At 39.9% G+C, this 21170-nt stretch overlaps 1 protein-coding gene across 2 annotated transcripts; it reads left to right on the top strand.

Annotated features, from left to right (window-relative positions):
• The first annotated feature begins 1348 nt into the window (after positions 1-1348).
• On the top strand, positions 1349-13532 carry LOC310926641 (transferrin receptor protein 1-like). Of its 2 annotated transcripts, XM_083888820.1 has the most exons (18): positions 1349-1490; positions 6609-6658; positions 6764-7001; positions 7262-7445; positions 7592-7814; positions 7899-8018; positions 8151-8246; positions 8807-8946; positions 9212-9360; positions 9470-9589; positions 9752-9837; positions 9942-10005; positions 11272-11339; positions 11423-11490; positions 11655-11748; positions 11841-12059; positions 12232-12390; positions 12824-13532. In XM_083888820.1, the coding sequence occupies exons 2-18, from the start codon at positions 6626-6628 to the stop codon at positions 13064-13066; spliced, it is 2304 nt and encodes a 767-aa protein (XP_083744946.1). In that variant the 5' UTR covers positions 1349-1490; positions 6609-6625; the 3' UTR covers positions 13067-13532. The 2 variants fall into 2 exon arrangements, with proteins under 2 accessions (XP_083744946.1, XP_083744945.1); XM_083888819.1 differs by lacking the exon at positions 1349-1490 and having other exon boundaries at positions 6555-6658.
• The last annotated feature ends 7638 nt before the right edge of the window (positions 13533-21170 follow it).

The raw sequence follows: 21170 nt of genomic DNA, 5'->3' as shown, positions 1-21170 counted from the left end.
AAACTAATCTGCCCACGTTTCCTTTCCTTTCCCCACAGCTGATGTTTTCACAGCTGCAGCCTGAAGTCAATGTTCTTCTGTGGGTAAGTTGATGTTTGTTCTTGTTTCAAGGTGAGCACCAGAGGAAAGTCGCCAGTCTGTCTGACATATGGAGAGGTTTGGGGGTCATCCAAAGTAATCCGAGACTTCATCCCAATCTGCATTATGCTTATTTAAAATAATATAAAAAAATGTAAATAATTTTTTTAAATAAGCTCTTGAGGAAAGGAACTACAGTGTCAACTTTTCATGGACAGCAATATACCCAATAATCATTTTCTGATTAATAAAAAATAAGGTCATTAATCAGCAATAATCCGACTGCAGACTCATAATCTGACTTTATTTGGAATACGCCATTATTTTGAGTATTTACAGTTGCTCATCAAATATTCCTGTTTGCATGTCACAGAGCCTAGTCTGATTATGATTCATGTCTTCATAAAAATCATATTAATGCCATTTCACAAACTCAACATATTTCTCCTCTCGTTTTCATGTATTTAAGTTTTTTTTTTTTTTTTAACATCGATTTGTGTCTTTTTTGCCAGTGCATTGACAATAATTGTTGGTCTCAATTCAATCTACTTACATTTTTAATCCAGTGGCTTCTGTCATTTTTATCTTCCTGTTACTGTGTTTGTGATTGAATGAAAACACCAAAAAAGCTAATTCCCTGTATTTTAAAATCTACTCAACAATACAGATTATGATTTTCAACATGTTTTACATGTGTTTTAAAGGTATAGTGTAGGTTTTTGAAGCGCAGTTGTATAATATATCATCAACACTAGGGCTGCTAAACGACTACTGTCTCATTTTGTCCACAAACCAATATTATTTTTTATTTGTGGTACAAATAAACCAGAAAATAATCACATTTAATAAGCTGAAAAATCAGAGAAATTTGTTTTAATTATAGAAAAAAAAACATGAATAATCAATTATCCACTCCATGAACCAATATGGAACACTGGCTCTCCAGTAGAAAGAAATAAACTATTTTAATCATTAAACAAAAGGCTCATCTGATCAAATACGCCTGCTTTAAGTATTTTAATCACAAAATGCTGTCTTACTGTCTCATTTGGACTGTATTGTCTCAATCCTAAGTGGATAATATTAGAACATTGCTTTCCATGTTAAACACAGTCTGTCATTGTCAGGCACTGGGGACGATAAGATGGACAGGTGTGGGGGACAAGGCGTGTACCGACTGCTGCCTATAGGTGGCAGCACTGCAACTAGTTGACTGTTAAGCCGCAGTGGCGAAGAAGAGGCAGGCGGAAGTGAGGCAGAGACCGCAGCCTATAAATAAAAGCAGCGAACCAAGGGCACCGCCACCTCGTGTACGAGAGCGAAGCCGGCACAGAAAGCGTCGTGGAGCGGACACTCTTGTCAGCGGCTGTCACTGCAAGACTCGGTCAGTTTGAGCTGTGTTGAAGACAAAGGTGAGCGTTTTATCCGCGATAACAGCGGGAGTTACATGTTGAGCAGGTGTTTGTGTTGCGTCATACCGGACTGAATTAACGTGAACTCCGGTTAGAATTCAAAATGTGCTCCAGGGAGGAACATATTTTTTTTCTTCCTTCCACCCGCTGTGGAGCATATGGTTTTGACGTTTTATTGACCTCATGGTTGCGCAGCGGTGGCGTGGTTGTTTCCCCCCGGTGCTTTAGCATAGACGAGGTGTTGTTAGCTGCATTGTTGGTGTCACGTTGCCGCTACAACCAACAGCGCCATTACGACTGGAGCCGGAAGTCACGTTCGGCCTGTCACCGAGTGACCGCCTGTCCTCCAAGGTAACGATGTTAGTGGGCTGTTTACTGACCTTGGCGGGCAGCAATAATAAGCTGTCGCGGAGATAAGACAAAATGCTCTCTTCACGCTGTTCGTCACATACCTGACCTATAGCCCAGGCACTGTTCAAACACTGTGGGGACGTTATCGACGCTAAATCGAGACCGGAGGCAGCTTGTGAACATATGTCGGGGCAGGTGAAGTGGACTTATCTTATCTTCAATTGCATTGCAGCTTTCTGAGAAAAATCACCGAAAGGCTTCCGTCAGTGTCAATACTTTAAACCCCTCAGGTTTGTATCTGGATAATCACCCAAAGGTCAACTGATTTTTTTACCTCTGACCTTAGAACGTCCACGGTGCCTTTCATCCAAAGAACGAATTTAACAACAAAGGGCCACGCATATTTAATCAAAGGCTTAAGGCAACACTTGACATTAACTACATTAGCTGTTCACAAATCACACTGTAATAATCCTGCACCAACCAACCCTAAACTAAACCTAACCCCACATTGGCTCCTACAGAGGACAAGTGACCACTGTGTGAATTTAAATTGACTTTTTTTTGGCCGTCGTGTTGGACTAATGTCTTTTTCACCATCTGATACAATTAAACGATACTGAAAATTGTGAAATAAACCTATTTGGACTAACACTTGTGCAGCGTCCCATCTGTTTTTTGTGCCTGCACTTGTATATTTTATATTATTCTAATGTAGAAATCAAAAAAATGCTCTTTTGCATGATACATTACATACAAAAAAGCCCAGAATCCTCATATGACCACAAGGTCATATTTAATTTTTTTAATTTTTTTTTTACTAAGAATAACTGTTCTGTCTGATTTCCAAACATTACTTTGTGAAATTTAAAGGCGCCATATGTAAGAATGTGGCCAAAAACGGTTACTACATTCGAATTCAAAATACCGAGGTCTTTTAGGTTTCGTTTTCTGATACAACTGGCAACCCGTGGTTGCTCGGCAGCTGAGACTCTACTGACTGCAATGATTGGTAGACGGCGGTAGGTGGCGCCACATGCCGAAACATGATTTCAAAACATCAACATGATTTGCAGTCTGCAAAATATTTTTTTAATGCAAATATTTTGTCTGTACTGTTGTTGTTGGTGAGTTCAGTTTGTTATATGAACATTATTCCTGAGTCTCTGTGACATACTAGGAGGATTTTATGGCCAGTTGCTTTAGATTTATTACATAATGCACCTTTAAAGTTATCCAAATTAAAATATTATTGAATAAAATTGCATTTATTGCCCATGTAGTACAGTGTTAACCAAAACTTTAATAAGATGACCCCCTTTTTTAAAGATGGCACCTAAAAAGGCCACTTTTAAGGTGTGTGACCCTTTAATGTCAGACTAACCGCCAGAACCTTTAATCTTAATATGGCATCTTAAAGCTGACGCGCGATTATCGTCTCCTGCGTAGAATAAAACTGACTGTTTTTAAGTATACTTTTGCTGGCCTAGTAGATGGTGTTTGGCTGCCTTGCTGTTCTACGTCTGGCTCTTTTTTTTCCATGAGCTTCTTGAAGCTTTTTCCCAGTGTGACTCTCACATGATTTACCACTACACAATGACTCCAACCCACCCCTGACCCCCTCTCCCCACACTGATGCCATTTTCTCACCATTTCTTTTCATCTCCCACACGTTGCCCTTTTCGTTCGCCTTACTTTCGCTCGCTTTTATCACATGCCCCGTGCCTCACTTTTCTTTCCCCAGCATTGTAGTAAATAACTGATAATAAGCATTATAACAGTCTGTCTCATTCATTCATGCATCTCCGTGCTGATTAATACACAGTAGTTTAAGTAGTTGTCCCTTCAGTTAACTGCAATGCTTTGGGTAATACCCTACACAGGAAGTGTGTGGAGTAAGTTTTTACCGCCTAAATAGATTGTCTGTCAGCTGCAGGTTTTCATGCTGCTGATCAGATGATTGAGGGCTGATAAAACTGACACACACGCACAATAATGAAGAGGTGTCCAGATCGACGCTTGATAATATTGACCCGATTCTATTCATCTGATTTTATGAAATGTGATCTCGGATTACTGCGGGTGACCCGAGGTGTTGCCGAGCAGTTTGTTACAAGCACCTGCAGTAAATGACAGGTTGGAAACAGGTTAGGTGTTAAACACTAGAATGAAGGCTGTCAAAGAGTGCGATAATTATCATTGTCATGTATTACTGTAAAGGAGATCATAGGTAAATTATACTGTTTGTCCTTTACAGCAAATAAGTGTTTGTTTACACGTCCCTCATTGGTTGAACTCTGGAACTGTGCTAGAGGGAATCATGTTTTCACAGCACACCTCCTGTAACAGCACTGATGTTGTAATGTTACAACAAACGTCTTCTTGCTACAACTTAAGTAACTATTCTGAAGCAATACCTTTTCCTCAATGTTTGTTCACTTCCTTGTAATTTGCATTGGGGACATCTTTGTAATTTTTTGAAAGTAGTTTTTGAAGATTAAATTAATTCATGTGTATTAGAAAGTATTTCTGGTGTCTGGCATGTTCTTCTGCTGTGTTGCCTTCTTGGTGTTTTTGTATTGCAGTGGCATGCAAAGCAAATGTACATAACTTACCCTTAAGACTACTGTCTTTAACAAACTACTGTGCTGTTTTTCCTGTCTTTCCTGTCCTTATTTGGCAACACGTTTTGTCACGTAGCCTTCATCAAGTTCATGTAATAGTCATATGGTCACATCAGGAGGACACTGAACTGCAGTGCATGAGTTTTGCTAGTAATAATGAATGATATGGTACATAAAATGTGGCTACACTGGTTTGTCGCCATCTGACGCTTTTTTTTTTCTTTTTTTTTAACAAGCCAGGTCTGCCTGTGCTGTTCCCAGAAGGGTGTGACTCAAGTTCACTCTTACTATCTATGCTGCACACGTGTCTCTAAATTATTCAATGGAGATACAGGTCCTACCCTTTGCTCAGTTCAGAGACTGATAATTGTGAATATTTAGTGTTTATATCAGTATTTTCTCTGTCAATATTGCATGTTTGTGTACAATTAACACCATATATTGTATATTTTTTCATACTGCATATATACATTTGTCTCCGTTCTGAATGGCTAATCTTATTATAGTATTAGCTCCGATAAGGTCTGGCATGTTTGGTATGTAAGATTACAGATCTGCCCGCCTTGGAGGGAATTTGGCTCCTCAAGCAGCTAGTATTGCCCTGATTCCACTTTTCACATTTAGTAGTGGTCTTAATGCGAGTTGTGACCTTCAGGGCTAACATATTGTTGCTTCTAGTTAGCCAATAACAACCCTTAAGGTTAAAGATGTCAAATGTCCTAAAGTTGGATGTGCTTATTTATGAGGTAAGGTATGGCAGGACTCCACCATCTCTGCACCCTCATTTTCTTGGAGTGCAACACTTTATCTTTGCTGCTGTGGAAGCATGCTGTTGGGAGCTCATCACGGCCATTTCTTTGGCGCAGCACTTGGCGGTAGGCTGTCTGCCTGGTGGTTTGTGTCCCCTTGACATTTGCCCACACAAGTTCTTCTCATATGGTGTCCAGTTTGGGTGTTTTTAAGTGTTTATTAAGTGTTTTTATTCTGCAGTGAAGCTGCAGAGCATGCACCATAATTGATGTTGGGAAAGCTTTAACTCTGTTCTGTTACTTAAGGCAATTGCGCAATATGACCAGCCTTTTCAAACGTATGTGTTTTGTTTGGGCCTAGTGAAAGCAAAGCTGCATTCTTAGTGACTTATTCAGTCCAAAGTTTAATGACATTAATCTCTGAAGCCATATACCTCTTGCAAACAAGGCCACAAATTAAAAACTGAGTTTAACCTTCATCGGCCCTTGATAAGATTTGGTGTGTTTTGAGAGGTTTTTGTCTGTTTTGTTCTTTTGTGAAGGTCAGACGGGGCAGGAGAGATCAAGATTTCTCACCTAGTCAAATCACTGTCTGCTCACCATAACTGGGATAAGGGTCTTTTACGGATCTCTTCAGGCATTGCTCAAGATTCTGGCTCTTCATCACATTTTTTCCCGGTGTCAACTTGCTACAAGGCTCTGGTTTAGAACTGCAAGTTACTGCATCCGTTGGTGCTCTGCAATGTGTATTTTAGAATTATTTTATGACCAGGCATTGGCCAGTCCTTCAACTGATGCTGAAATGTGAATGCTGCTTTGACCTGTTTGAGCTGTCATAGGAAATCCTCCTCCTGACTCTACAATACAACACAGCAATACAGGTTTAAAAATTGGAACATTCACACCCATCTGATGAAGTAGCACTGTGTTGCTGTTGGAATGGTGACATGGTAGATCAAGCAAGACCGACTGGTTAGTGAGACAAAGTAAGAAACACTGCCTGGAAGAGGAAAGCAGCACTCTCTCCAGTCTTAAATAAGATGGTGAAAAATTGCTTTGCAGGTTTCTTGGCATGTGTTTGGATCCAAAACTTGTGGGAAGCCAGGTATGTTTTCTTCTGCTGGTGTAGTTCACATGGCGTGGAGTCTGCATTGACCAGCGCAGGAGACTTTTTTTGCGAATTGAAACACAGCGGTCTTTTCAGTTGGAAGCAAAGGAAACCCAATGAATGTTTGGACAAGAGGTGCAATGTGGTTGTTGGATACCCTGATTGTGGAACATGAAGTCAAACAGTAACCCAGTGTGTGTGTGGGTGAAAAAAATCTGAGTAGGGCTTTTTAGTTACCAAGTCTACAGTGTACACATCAGGTTTGTTTTTGTTATTTCTTTTTCAGTAACCAGTGAAGCAACCATGGACCAGGCAAGGTCAACGATATTCAAAATCGTAAGTATAACCAACACTACACCCCCACTATACTTTTTTTTCTTTTCTTTTTTTTAAACTTGATATGAAAAAAAATCCTCATCGCCATTTTTTCTGCCATTGCAGATTAATGGGGAGCCGCACTCCTACACACGTTTCAACTTGACGCAAAACATGGAAGGTGACAATAGCCAGGTGGAGATGAAGCTGGCTTCTGATGGGGATGAAGAAGGTGGGGAAAATGGAGTTGGAGACCATCTCAATCACAGCAACTCCCGTCAGCCGTATGTGGCTCAGAAGTTGGGACGCTCACCCAAGAACCTCTGCTTCTTGGCAGCTACTACTCTCCTCATCTTTATCATTGGTAAGTGGGATTGTTGAATGACCAGGCTGTTTATAGTATGATTGTATCTGTACAAAGTGTGTTTGAGTTTCACACGGCTAAACCTGAGATACATTGCTTTTTTTTCTTTGATGTGTATTTGTGGTTATTCTATTATTAAGATGGTAGTTGTCTGCCCACCCATGTTGAATGAGAGAGATCTTAATGTGGAGCAATTTGTGCTTTTACCCGTCATTGACTATATTTGATGATTCCTTTAAAACTCTTCCTCCTTCTTTCAGGATACTTGATTGGCTACCTGGTGCATCGAAAAAAGGACTTGCCTCCCATCTCTCCAGACAAGGTTATTGAACACACCTTTTCCATTACCCGTGAGACCGGCGCGGCCACTCCTATGAACTGGGACCGTATCAAAAACCTCTTCGCTAAAAGAATCAGTCAACCTAGATTGGAATCTGTCTGGAGGTAAATAAACCTCCACAAACTGTCTGTAGAAGCTGCTGTGAGGTATTATTACTCTTGGAAAATGTCTATTTGTATTGCACTATATAAATCAGTTCCCCTTTTATTCTTCCCCCCGTCCCATTGTGCTTTGTTTCCTCTTACTGTAGGGAGTTTAGTAGTTCCAACCACCGAGCTGGTTCCACTGGTGATGAAGTTCTCAGGACCATGGTGGTGGATAAGTTTACAGAATATGGCATGAAGACCTGGACTGATAGTCACTATGTTAAGGTTCATGACGCCCCAGCTCCTGGCGTCAACAAAGTTGTTTTCAAGGGCTCTCCATTTGATCCAGAAGGATTCCTGTCCTACAGTGCTAATGGAACAGTAAACGTAATCTACAAGCTAAATTAAGATAAAGTCTTAAAAAAACAAAAACGTATGAAGTGCCCTAATTTTTTTATTTTTTTGCCACAGAGTACTGTTGTGTATGCACATTATGGGCGGGAGCAGGACCTCATTAAGCTGGCCACGAAACTAAACATGAGTGGCAAGGTTTTTTTGGTCAGAGCTGGTTTAATCACTTTTGCTGAGAAGGTGGGTGTTGTTTTTTTCTATTGACAAATATGGCTTTAATAAACTTATTATAATGTCTGAACTAAAATAACACAATTCTTATTTGTCCCTCAAGTTCCCCAACATCTTTTTTTTTTTTCTTTTTCCTGACAGGTGTACAATGCTGGCAAAATGAACGCCTCTGGTGTGTTGATCTATGCAGACCCTGATGATTTCTCTATGGGAGAAGAAACTGAGCTCTATGGACATGTGAGTGTGGATTTTTTTCAAGTGATATTAGTAAGTTTAACATGTAATAACACATTTAGTTTCTGTTTATTTTGGATTTGTAATACAAGAAATTAGTCAATTTTAGTTTTTTACCATTACCACTCGCATGGGGTGATAAAGTGACGTGGAAGACACGACTTGCATTAAATGCATCGTTATTCACAAAACCACTTTTGTGAAGTGATGCGGTATCATGCTGGAAGTGGGTATTTGAAAATACAGTTGGAAATAAATAAAAGCATCCTGACATCAGTCATGCCATTGACGTGAACATGAATCAACATTTCGAGCAGGTTTCTTAAAGTGCTCAGTTTGTATAGCACATAGTTAAAATCCTAATAATTGCGACTCTGGAGGCCCCATCAGTCGGCGACTTTCTCACTCATTGGGATGTCACAGTGCGCTAAATTCCTGGAATTATTGTCTTGTGGATCTCCGCTTTGTCCATAAAACACGCGAGAGTGCTGGCGAGGGCAACGGTCTCCACACTGCCGGGACAATGATTCGAGAAAACTGTGTTGACCCTCTGTCTGTCGCAGGTCCATATGGGTTCAGGGGATCCCTACACCCCTGGCTTCCCCTCCTTCAACCACTCCCAGTTCCCACCTGTCCAGTCTTCGGGCCTGCCAAAAATCCTTGCTCAGACCATCACTTCAGCCATGGCTACCAAAATTATGAGGTAAGGCTCAAACATGCTGTGAACCACCATGGAAGAAATGCTCTAAGAATGATGTCTTATAACGCTTGCACAATGTTTACAGGGTGTCTTAAAAAGTTTTAAAAGTTGACAAATCAATTTTGGGAAAATTAAGGCCCTTAAAAAGTCTTATTTATGAGTTTGACTGCAAAAAGTATGCATGAATGTATTTATTTTCCTCCCCTTAAAAAGGTGTTGAAATTAACTTCAGGATTTCATATACCCTGGTTTATTTATCTTCTAATAGGGGGCTTGGAGGTCCGACTGCTCCAGCAGAATGGGGAATCTTAAAACTGGGAGATGAAAGTGATGATATTATTCTGGAAGTCAACAATGTTCTCGCTGAGAAAAAGATCAATAACATCTTTGGCGTCGTCGAAGGACTTGTGGATGCAGGTACAGTGAGATTTGTTCACAAGAGATGCTGTAATCAGGAAGGTGGCTCACTGAAAAGAATGCTCGTTATGAATGTCTTATCATAGTTAGTTTGTTTTATTTTTTTAAGACCGGTACGTGGTGATTGGTGCGCAGAGGGACGCATGGGGCCCAGGTTTTGCTGCATCTACTGTTGGTACTGGCATTCTTCTTGAACTGGCTCGTTCCATCTCTGAAATGGTGGAGTACGGTGAGTCTCAGTTGTCAGCTCGGGCCGTTTTGATTTTATAATAAGAGTTTACAATCTTGAGGCCGAGAGGTGCTGTACAATTGATATTCACATTGGTTCCTTTGTATGTAATGGAGGAGCTTCGGAAAGTCAGGAATATGCTGACTTTGTTCTCTTTGACAGATGGATTCAAGCCAAAAAGAAGCATCGTCTTTGCGAGCTGGAGTGCTGGGGAATATGGGAATGTTGGCACCACCGAGTGGTTGGAGGTGAGAACTGCACAATGACTTTTGTGAGAGAAATTCTTCGTCTTTTAGCTTTTAATGCAGTGATAATCCTGCTAAATGTGTTTTTTTTCTCTCTCCATAAATAGGCTCATCTGACTACTCTGAACATGAAAGCTTTCATCTTCATCAACCTGGATGGTGTCGTTTCAGGTAAGTTACTGCCGGGATTAGAAACATTGTAAGAATTTTTGATTAATTCATGTGGCGCGAAGCTGGCGCGAGCTGTAACTTAACAAAAACATTCAGACAATCACAATTGGCTACGAGCTTCTGTGTTTATTACACATTAATGTGATAAAATGTAAAATAGTGCTAGGCCCGTTGATGCACGTTGATGCACGTTAATGCACGTTAATGCACAACACGTTTCCATGACGACTGACCAGAAAGACGCGCGTGACTTCATGTTTGTGACTCCGGATTGTTAAAATTAGTCTCTGAAGTAACGCTAAACTTTTAAAACAGAGGCACATATACGCAGTACACAGGTACGCTGGTTATTTGTAGCGCTGCTCTTTTCCTTTAAATCGGAACTAGACCGGAAGTTCCTATTATCGCTGTTTTTTTTGGTGTGTATCTGCGTCATTACCTTGTTTATGAAGCCTGACGGTTCGAAACAAACAGTTCAGCCATTGCTGAGAAAGTTGTTTTATTGTAATCTCGGGGCTCAACGAGATCACTGAAAATCCCGTTAACGTTACGTAAGCAGCGGTTCTCCTGAACAACCGATCGTCCTGCTCCGGGCGGTAGTCCGGGCACATCCGGTTGCGTACATTGAACCGCAGAAGAAGAATAACGTCCGTTGTGGAGGTGTTTCACGAGCAACAGTGTCTTCTGACTCTGGGTCTGACTCCGGTTTAAAGTCATAAAGAGACTGCTGCGGGGAGTCGTGACGAAGCTATTTTTAAACACTGTTAAAACAATGTTTTGATAATGAGTAGCAATGCATCCACCGCTCCAGAGAGGGAGCTGCGCTTCTGAGAGCTGACGTGATAGATTACGTCACTCGCTCGTTTACATCAACTAGGAGGATTTTTACCATAAAAACAACTAATATATGTAAGTAGACCTCCATAACTCGCATATATATGCAACAGGACCACTCTATGTGACCTTTAATAAACAGACTGCTCCAGTTTGACTGTAGGCACGCTAAACGAGCTAATGCAGCTAACAGAGCTAACTGGTAAACGGTGCCTGGACTCGGGTGTCGCGGCACGTAAACATGACGTCACGCGTGACTTTTTCCGGTCTGTTGTCATGGAAACACGTTGTGCGTTAATGTGTGTTAACCTAGTGCCCAGCACTGACATAAAACTATTTTCTTTTGTCCCAAATTGGCCAAATCAATCGGTTATTGCAGCTTCAATACTTTGCTATCTTTATAGTTGACTGACTGTAATTGTTCTTCTTCAGGTTATGGTCGATTCAAAGTTGCAGCCAGTCCCTTGTTGCACAGTGTGATTGCAACCACTCTGAAAGAGGTAAACGTGCAGCTTATTCAGAAAGTCATTCGATTTTCAATGTGCCCATTTTTTTAGTTTACATGTTTTGGTTTCTTCCTCAGGTGAATGGCCCAGCAGGCAGTGGATCTCTTTTTACGGAATATGGTCAAGGCAACTGGGAATCAAATGTGTAAGTCTGACCAGACTGTTCCATTCAGTGTTTTTGTTTTGTTTATAAAGCTTCTGTGTTTTCTCACCAGTATCACATCCACAAGAGATGAGTGTAGGCTAGCTCTCATGCTCAGTGTTTTGAAAATATTCACATCTTAATCTTTTTTTTGTTTTCTTTTTCAGTTTGGAGCCCATGAATATGGACAATGCAGCATATCCATTCCTTGCCTTTTCTGGCATTCCTTCTATCTCATTTAGGTTCATGCCTCTTAACAGAGTAAGCTGTCCTGCTATACTGGTAAAAGTAAAATAAATGTTTTTGAACGCGTCTCCATAACCCAGGACGACCTTGTACATGTTCACTTGCAGGAATACCAGTACTTTGGCACACTGCTGGACACGCAGTCGAGGCTCAGCACACTAACGGACAAAACCTCTCAGCTGGCTGAACTAGCAATGCGGTTTGCAGGTCAAATGGCTTTGAAGCTAGTCCATGATCACCTGTTACAGATGGATCTGTTGAAGTACGACAGCATAATCCGTAACCACGTGCTTCAGATCAATGGGAAAGTCAGGAATGTTAAGAGGGTGAGTGTCCAATTACACAAATGTGCCAAATAATTTTGTATAACCATATACAGAGCACGTTAAAAAAAAAAAAGGCTCAAAAGCCCAGTTAAAGTAATCATCCATCTTTTTCATGCAATATTCAGTTGCTGCTTTGATTTTGGTATTTAAATTGACATATCTGGGTCTACAGAAGCAGCCCCAGCTCTTTTCCAAGGCCTTGACAGTGCAGTGGTTGATGTCAGCAGCTGGCTCCTACTCCCGTGCCATGGAGAGACTGTCCAGGGACATTGAGCACAGTGACACGGATAACATTGAGAAGTGCCGCCTGCTCAATGACCGCATCATGGCGGTAAGGTTTCCACGGTGTAGGAGTCATTGGAGATATTCTGTGGAAATGCGTGTTGTGTTTTGTGTGAGATGAATCTGCCTGTACTTTATCTTTTAATTCATGAAACTGGAAAACCTTGATTAAATTAACTTTCATTTTGAACGCGTCAATATTTCAACAAAAAGAATAAATCATATACAATACATCTCAGTATCATCTAATCCTACCCCCTTACCACTCACTATTATGATGGTAAGTTTTATAACGGGCAAATCCTTAGTCTGACATTTGTTCAGTAATTATCAACATGCAACTGTTCATAAGCATGACCTACGATACAGTACAACTTGGTCTAGTGCTTAACCTTTCTTATGGGCAGCAATAGTCTGTTATAATTGGAATGCAGAGTGTGATTAAAACACTTCTCTTGTCCTGTGTTTCTCCCCTTCTGTAGGTGGAGAGGAACTTCCTGTCACCCTACGTGTCTCCTAGTAACAGTCCTTACCGCCACATCCTGCTCGGCTCAGGCTCCCACACTCTGGCAGCCGTGTCCCAGCACCTCGATCACCTCCAGACCGCCCACCCCGATGCAGACGCCGACTTGTTCCGCTACCAGTTTGGTCTGGCCACCTGGACCATCCAGGGCTGTGCCAATGCACTAGCAGGGCACATCTGGTCTTTGGGTAATGAAATCTGAGAAGGAAAAAGAGAAATCATCCCCTTCCTCCCTAACTCACTCCTTCATACTTTGTCCCTGTATCACAAGTAACCATTTAAAACCCATAGGCTGTTACAATCCTTCAACAGTGGCAGTTGCAGCTTTTTAAATTAATATTAATTTAATAATTAATAATATATAATTTGTCACCCCAGTTAGATAATTGTCAACCTTTCTTTAATAAGTCGCCACATAAGTCTCCCTTAATTTCCCATATAGTCAAACATAACGATGCAAATATAAATGTGTATGGCCTTAACTTTAAAGTTTGTGTAGGTCTCCCGTCAACTTCATTTTAACACGTAGTACTTGAATACCCCAAAATTCTTTGGTGCTAATTCCCTCTACCGTTTCATTTCCTGTATAATGTGTTAGAACTACTAAAGTTGCTGTCTATACCTTGGCATGAGTGGATGTAGTGAAGGAGATGCCTTTTCAGCACAGTATCGGGTCATAATTACAGGAAATCACTGTGATTGCCAGCTTCAGACGTTTGTTTACCATAATTCCTGCTGGTGTTTCCACTGCTGCTGGAACCTCATGTTCAAATCTGAGCTGGTTTGTGACGGTAGCTGTAATTTCGTACTGTGCTGAAATCTCCCACTCCACTCATTGTCAGAGGTTGGAAGATTAATTTCGAGTAACGCAGCGTAAAACGCCTAGAATTAGGTGTCGGACAATTGGCGGTTGGCCGTGTGCACCGCTCAATCTACATTAATCTTTTAAGAAAAGTCCTAATTACATGCAACAATACAAAGAAGTCCACTTCCTGACATGAGAGCAAATCTGTCAGACAGATTTGAAAAAAAAAAAGCAAGGGAGAAGGTCTATCAAAATGTGGCACTGAAATAAAACCGTATGTCTATTTATTATGTTATTTATTTATCAGTGGCAGGGATCACTATAAATATATTTTTTTTATTGCCTTTTATAAAAAAAAAAAGAGTAATTATCGGGAGCAGTGTCTTCCATAATTATGACAGTTATACTGTCGAAATGACAAAAGCAGCATCTGCTAAAGGAGGTGTACATGTTGACCGACGGTCGGTACTGCACAGAACAATCCGCACTCTTCATCGGGTTGATCACATCTGTCCACGATCGACTGAACACCTCGAAATGGCATTTCAGCACTGGGTCATTGGCACACGTACGCTTGTCTTTTATCCTGACATTATCGGAAGCAGTGTCTTCCATAATTATGACGGTTATACTGTCGAAATAACAAAAGCAGCATCTGCTAAAGCAAGCGTACGTGCAGACCGGCGGGTCAGCGCTGCACGCGGAAAACAATCGCGGCCTTCCTCAGACATTTCCCTCGGAACGACTGACGCGGTCGGTCGCCGGTGATGTCCTGTCAGTACTGCATCTTTGGTACATGTACTCGTCTCGCCTGACATTATCAGTAAGCAGTGTCTTACATAATGTGAAAAAAAAGAAGGTAATTTTTTACCTACCAATGTGTCTGTATCGGAGGCAGTGCCCTCCATATTTCACTGTAGGGGTGGATGTTTTTATTATCGGGAACAGTGTTTCCCATAATGTGTGTATATATTGCTACACAATGCACATGCGGGCTGCATCTTTCGATCCCCCTTCTATGATGTTTCCATGGTAACGTTACCTCTGTCATTTCCTCTCAGACGCGCCGCAGTCAACACCATCTGCTGAGTAGACAGGGGTGAGATTTAACGTCCGCTCTTGCTAAGTTATTCCCACCTGTCTCATTAGTGGGTTGAGCAAACTGCATTTCTTGTGTTCTGTTCTGTTCTGTTCTGTTCCGAGTGTCTTTTGAGTTTTCACTTCATAGTCATGTCTCGTTCTGTGGTTGCATATGGACGGCTGAAGAAGGTCTTCACCTTGTATTGATACAAACATGTTTGGGACCACTGTGGTTAGCAGCGGTGCGGTTCATGATTTCCCACGTAGCATGACCACTCTGCAATATGGGTGCTATCAACAAGGGGGGGGGGGGGGGTTCATTGTGAAAAGTACATTCTATCTTTTTGGTGTGTTCATTCTTAAGAGGTTTCCCTGTGCCTTTTTTTTTTTTTTTTGGTTTGTGGCTGACTTTCTACATAAAGTACTTAAAAGGAGTCTTCGTGGCTGTTTAGTTTAGTTTTGACATTTCTGTTTATTTTCCTGTTGTCTGCTAGAATCAAGTTACTGGTGTAAATGCCTGTTATGCTACAACTCATTTTGATATATATATTAAAAAAAAATGTTACAGGAGAAATTGAAATTAACTTTGGGGAAAGCAGCATACATTGAATAGTATTGCTGTGGTCTGCCTCTCTTTAGCTAAATTGCTAACCCTGGTCAGGACGCCATTCATTGTTAAATGTTTTATTACAAAATAATGCCTGATGTTACACTATGCCTCACACTCTAGTAAAGGCAGCCACTTAAAAATCATCTTAAAGGCCGTCTTCATCTTGAGTGACTGATCAGATCTGCAGGAATATAATGAGGTGTGTTTTTTTTTAAAGTTTCATTTCTGAGATTGGCAGCTTACTGTACCTCAAAACAAAATGATGAAATTGGCTGAAATTCACTTTTAGAGCCCGTTTTTGGCTAAATTTGTATTTTCTATAATCATTGAGAGCGCATTCAAAGATCTACATAAAGAATGTTTGGAAACCTGGCGAAGCAACTGCATTTGTTTTCATATCAACTGTACTCACGTTTGCTTGGCTCTTTCTTTTCTGCAATAAATCAGTAAATCGCAACACAATTGAGCTGTGGTTTATTTAGTTCATGTCTGTGTCTCAATGTCACATGGTGGAGAAATTATCAATTTCACTCATAATGCAGTCCGTATACCAAGTGACACCTGTCCTAGAACAATATTTGACCACATGGTGTGGGGACAAAGTACATATGGTGCAATTTTAGCCTAAGTGATTGAGTGAAAATCTTTAGTGTAAATTTGAGGTGATCATTTCAGGATGTTAAATACTTGCATTAAAACAAAACAAAATTGAGCAGTGAAATTTGACTATACACTTCCACCACATGGTGGTGACAAAGTACATGTTGTATTGCAATTTTAGCCCAAGTTTGTGATGGAGTGAGTTCAATTCCACTTCAATTTGACACGGAGATACAAAAGCAACTAGTCTGTTTTGCTAAACTGAGTAAAACGGCAGCACATGTATTAAAATGTATATTTAAAAAAAGAAATATTCCACAAAACCAAACCACTCACTTGTTCGTTCGTTGAAGCTGCTAACGAGTGCAGTAGTGAGGCAAACCTGTGGCGTGTTCCTTTAAGAGTGGGCTGAAAGTTTAATTGTGTACCAGAGATGTGATGAAGCAACGATGTCGCACACTGCTGCTGATTCTTGTAGCACAAAACAATAAGCCCACAAAAAATTATGCTTTTGTCAATAGGACTTTGACCAAAGATGAATTGTAAATAAATGCATAAAAAATATCTGAATGCTGATTTAAATGATATGGAAATCAGTCACAATGCTAGTTTAATTGAGTTTATTAACAACAATGCTAGTTTATGCAAGGTTTATCCACCAATAAGTCATTTTAAGAATAAAATGTTTTAAACATACACAGTATGACCTTAGGTTAAGGTAAAAGAAAATACTGTTAACAAAGAAAGTGTCTTATTCTGACTCGTCTTAATTGGGGTAATGCGTTTTACATGGCACAATAATAAATATATTGAATAAAGAAACAAAACAGAAATTACAGCAATACTTTTTAGATAATAATAATAACCATATACTGTTCCAATGCTCAGTTAAAGCCACAAATGGCATAAAAAAATCAGTGTTACTGTCACCTTACTTGGTCATTTTAAATCAATATTATTTTTTATTTTTTACACACAACGGAGAAGCATACCAGGTTAAAAAATGTTATTGTGATTAGATAATACATTAGTATAAGTAAATTTGATGATTAAATCGGTTATTAACGCAGTGACCGGTTGTTTTTTTTTTTTTTGCATTTTCGTGTTCCCCGCTGTAGTGACGCATCCTCCGCGATACAACACGATCTTTGACGACACACGAGTGACGTCAGCAGCTTCGTTTAGCGCTCTCGCCCCCCGACAGTCAAGTGCTCGCGCTGGTCCATTGAACCGCTTCAGCTGTGGCCGCACGTGCAAAGCGAACCCGCTGTGTCGCTGCCTCGCGCCGCGGACCCTCACGTCACGGCACACGCGCGCCACCGTCAGTCACGACGTGTTAGCTTGTAGCTTGTAGCCTTTTAGCTGGAGGAGGGACGACACCGGAACAGGAGGTGACAACAAGTGACAGCAGCTGTGATTGACAGGTAGGCGCTCTCCCACTCAACTCTTCCCCACACGCACGCACGCACACACACACACACACACACACACACACACACACACACACACACACACACACACACACACACACACACACACACACACACACACACACACACACACACACGAACGAATGAATGAATGAGACACCTTATTTCTTTACCTCTGCATCTCCATACTGAGTGTGTACTGTTTTGTTCTTGTTGTGCTCTTCAGTGTGTGAGGTTGTTGTTGTTGTTGTTGTTGTACGGCGGGAATCAGCCAGCAGGTGTGAGAGAGAGAAAGAGCTGCTGCTGCTGTCCCTGTTTGTTTAGAGAAAGAAGACAAAATCAGCTTAAAAAGTAAATAAGAATAATAATGGAAAACATTAGGTGTAGGGCTGAACGATTCCTATTATTTTTTAAATACATGTATTGCGATTGGAATTGTATGGAAAACATTTTTTTTGTTTAACGGAAAGTAAAAAAAAAAGTAATTATTCTGAGAATAAAGTCAGAATTCAAGATTTCTCAATTCAAACTTTATTCTCAGAACACAGAAACAACTCATAATAACATCATAACGATTACTTAATTAATTGATTACAACATACAACACAACACAGAGTGAATAAGACTATTCATTATAAAGTAATGGGTTGAAATAGTTCTTTCATTCACTTAATAAATAATAGCCTTTGCCCTTGAGTTCACATTGTTTTTGAGTTGACAATGATTAATTGATTATTGATTGTTGATTATGATTATTGCTTTTCATGTACAGCACTTTGTCCCAACTATGGCTGCTTAAAGCGCTTTATAGATGAGTTGAGTTGAATTGTTCAGCCCGACTAGTGCTGCAGCTCTGATTGGGATTATCATAACGAAGTGTTGATAGTAGTATCATTTGTCCAGATTAGGGATGTAACGGTATGAAAGTTTTGCATACTGTTACATCCCTAATCTGGTATTAGCGACACAAATGATCACGTTAATCACGATACTGCGGTATTTTAATATGTTCTAATTGATTTATTATATATATTAAAAGGAATCTCAATCCAAAACCTTAATAAAACACTGCAAAATAGACATTAAATACAGTGAAAAAACACATGTATAAAAACTGCGAACAAATAATCATCAAATACTGTTTAAAACAACATCGAAACTCTGCAACATTAGTAATAATCGCACTTATAAAACCTTGAATTAGTGGTTATTGACCGCGGTTATCATGGCGATTAAAACTAATATGGTAACCTTCGCCATCAGGAAGTTTATCGTGATTTACCGCGATACAGATAACCGTTAAATCCCTAGTCCAGATGCTTATTGATACTTAGATAATGGCAATTAATGGTCCCCATCTCTTGTAATTAATAAAGTGATGAATGAAGTAATGCAACACAGGTCTTCGAAAACGAAAAAAATTCAGATACAAAGCTTTAATAGGTTGGCAATAAACATGTAGTGCAGGTGATTGGACGTGTAAGGTTAATTGAGAGGAAACTGCCTGTTAGTACTGGCTTGGTTCCCAGTGAGCAATGGTGCCAAATATGGGCAGTGCCAACTCCCTAACAGGATGTCACAATCTGCATTAGTGTTGCACCTCCTTCCTCATTGAGTCCCAGATCACCGAAAACAGTTGATGAATGATGACTCAGAACAATTCCAGCTATAGTTTATGCTGCAACGTCAAGTCGGTAATTAAGAATGACAGCCGGGGATTTCTTTGCCAGGAAACTGTTCAGTGCTGCCGCAAGCTTTTCTTTTTCAAATAATATCTATATCATGTTAAGACATAAACCAATAAAGAATTTATCCTGTAAAATCAAAGTCTGATAAAATGTATTATTCTGTCCTGGGGAGGTAGAACCTCCTCCTAGTGCTTGATTAAAATAACGTTGTTGAGATGTTTTATTGTATTTTTACACCACTATACACTTGCGACCTATACAGCAATGACCTATTATTATTGTTATTATATAATAACCTTTATTGAACAGTTAATATATATACACTCTTAGAAATAAAAGTGCTAAGTAGAACCATATAAGGTTCTTCGGCTTTTCCTCATAGGAGAACCATTTTTGGCTCCAGGTAGAACCTTTTCATAAAGGTTCCACCAAGAACCCCTTTAAAACCGTTTATTCAGGAAAGGTAGAACCTCAGCCCTTGTAGAAGGACCCTTTTGGAACCCTTATGTCTAAGAGTGTAGGTCTCCTACCAAGAAGATGATGAACCCAAGTTGGCCTTGTAGATAAAAAATAGACCAGTAGTTGTGGGTCTACAGGTGGATTTGTGCGACTATGAAAAAACTGACACACAAAAGATGATGTGTTGCTTTGCCTCTTCAGTGGAAATCAGGAAATAAATGTAAATACCTACTATCGGTGTGCGACGGCGTGACTTCCTGTCTCCTCTGATGGGTAATATTGTGTTTCACTCTCTTCTTCACTGACTGACAGAGAAAGTAGAGCTGTACTCGGCTGTATCAAATGACCCAACAAGAGCAGCTTCCCTTTGTCCGCTTTAAGGAATAACACAGTGGTTGTCCTGGCCTGTCAGTCCCTCCCTTTATACACACAATGGCATGATTATTGGATATCATTCAGTGTCCCTATAAATCTCATAAGAACACGATTAGTTAACACCCATTGTGGCTAAAACTAACACAGCCGAATACATCAGTCCCTTTGCTAATCTCTTATCACTTCAGCCTACGGAGTGTGAGTGTATTGTTTTTAGTGCCTGTCTGTGTTTTTGCACTTGCACTTGTTATATATATGTTATATATATGTTATAATATGACCAACAGGGGCCGCCAGAGGCTTGTTGCGTGAATGGGGTGAAGTCTGACCGAGTTCTTGACTATGAAGCCTGAGGTGTCGAGAGTTTGGCAGTGGACAACTTGCAATTTGCCACTCCAATTTCCCCACTGCGGGACCAATAAGGGAATCTTAATTATCCTCACCAAATTATTGCAATTTTTGACATTATTATGATAATTGTATACGTATCATTTAATATCTCTCTCTATATTTTTTTTCCTACAGTCTGCAATTTACACTAATTTGATTAATATCCGTAACCTTTTAGAAAATGTGCACAGTTATGGACAACTGTCCATTTTTGTGTACATCATTTGAAAGTTTATCAATACAGTAGAAACTGATGTTACTAAAAGTTGTAACTTGTAATGTTACAAAAAAATACATGACTAAATTTGCTTATGGAATAATACTAAAGATTATTTTCACAATCGATTCATCTGTAGATTTTAGTATATATATGTTTGGTGCTGAAAAGGTGCTTTGTCGCTTCTTGTTTTGTCCACAAATTAAACTTTTTTTTCCAGTTTTAATTATTTCTTTGTCAAATGGAGCAATGAAGCTTGTTTTAATTATTAAAAAGAACTCTGAAACTGAATAATCGAAAATATTTGACCATCAATTTAGTAATCGATTAATAATCACATAATCGTTGCAACCCTAAATCCTTAATTAGAATGCCCTGAAAGTTGCAGGCTCCACCCTTGTGTCACTTTAAAATAAACCACTAGGACTGTATGTTGACAAAAGTTACAAACTTGCATAATTAAGTGTGTGTTTTGATTTTATGTTTAATTTTTGTTCGCTCGATTCATCAGTTGTAGTTTGTTTCTTAAAAAAGTTGTTGCTTGCTTCGTGAAATATTGACACAAATGTAATCCTATACTGGCTCCCTCAATCAGATCTGATTGATTTGCTTGGCAGCGCATAGAAATAATGTTGAAAGTCAACAAAAGTCA

This window comes from Microchirus variegatus (genome assembly GCF_963457635.1).
Source record: "Microchirus variegatus genome assembly, chromosome: 5".
Classification (NCBI taxonomy): Eukaryota; Metazoa; Chordata; class Actinopteri; order Pleuronectiformes; family Soleidae; genus Microchirus; species Microchirus variegatus.
This window is presented reverse-complemented; position numbering and strand designations above follow the sequence as displayed.

Excerpts from the sequence above, each read along its gene's own strand:
- LOC310926641 (XM_083888820.1), top strand. The coding sequence starts at position 6,626 with ATGGACCAGGCAAGGTCAACGATATTCAAAATC. Across the intron at positions 11,749-11,840 it reads GGTTCATGCCTCTTAACAGA|GAATACCAGTACTTTGGCAC; the intron begins GTAAGCTGTCCT and ends GTTCACTTGCAG. Across the intron at positions 12,060-12,231 it reads AAGTCAGGAATGTTAAGAGG|AAGCAGCCCCAGCTCTTTTC; the intron begins GTGAGTGTCCAA and ends CTGGGTCTACAG.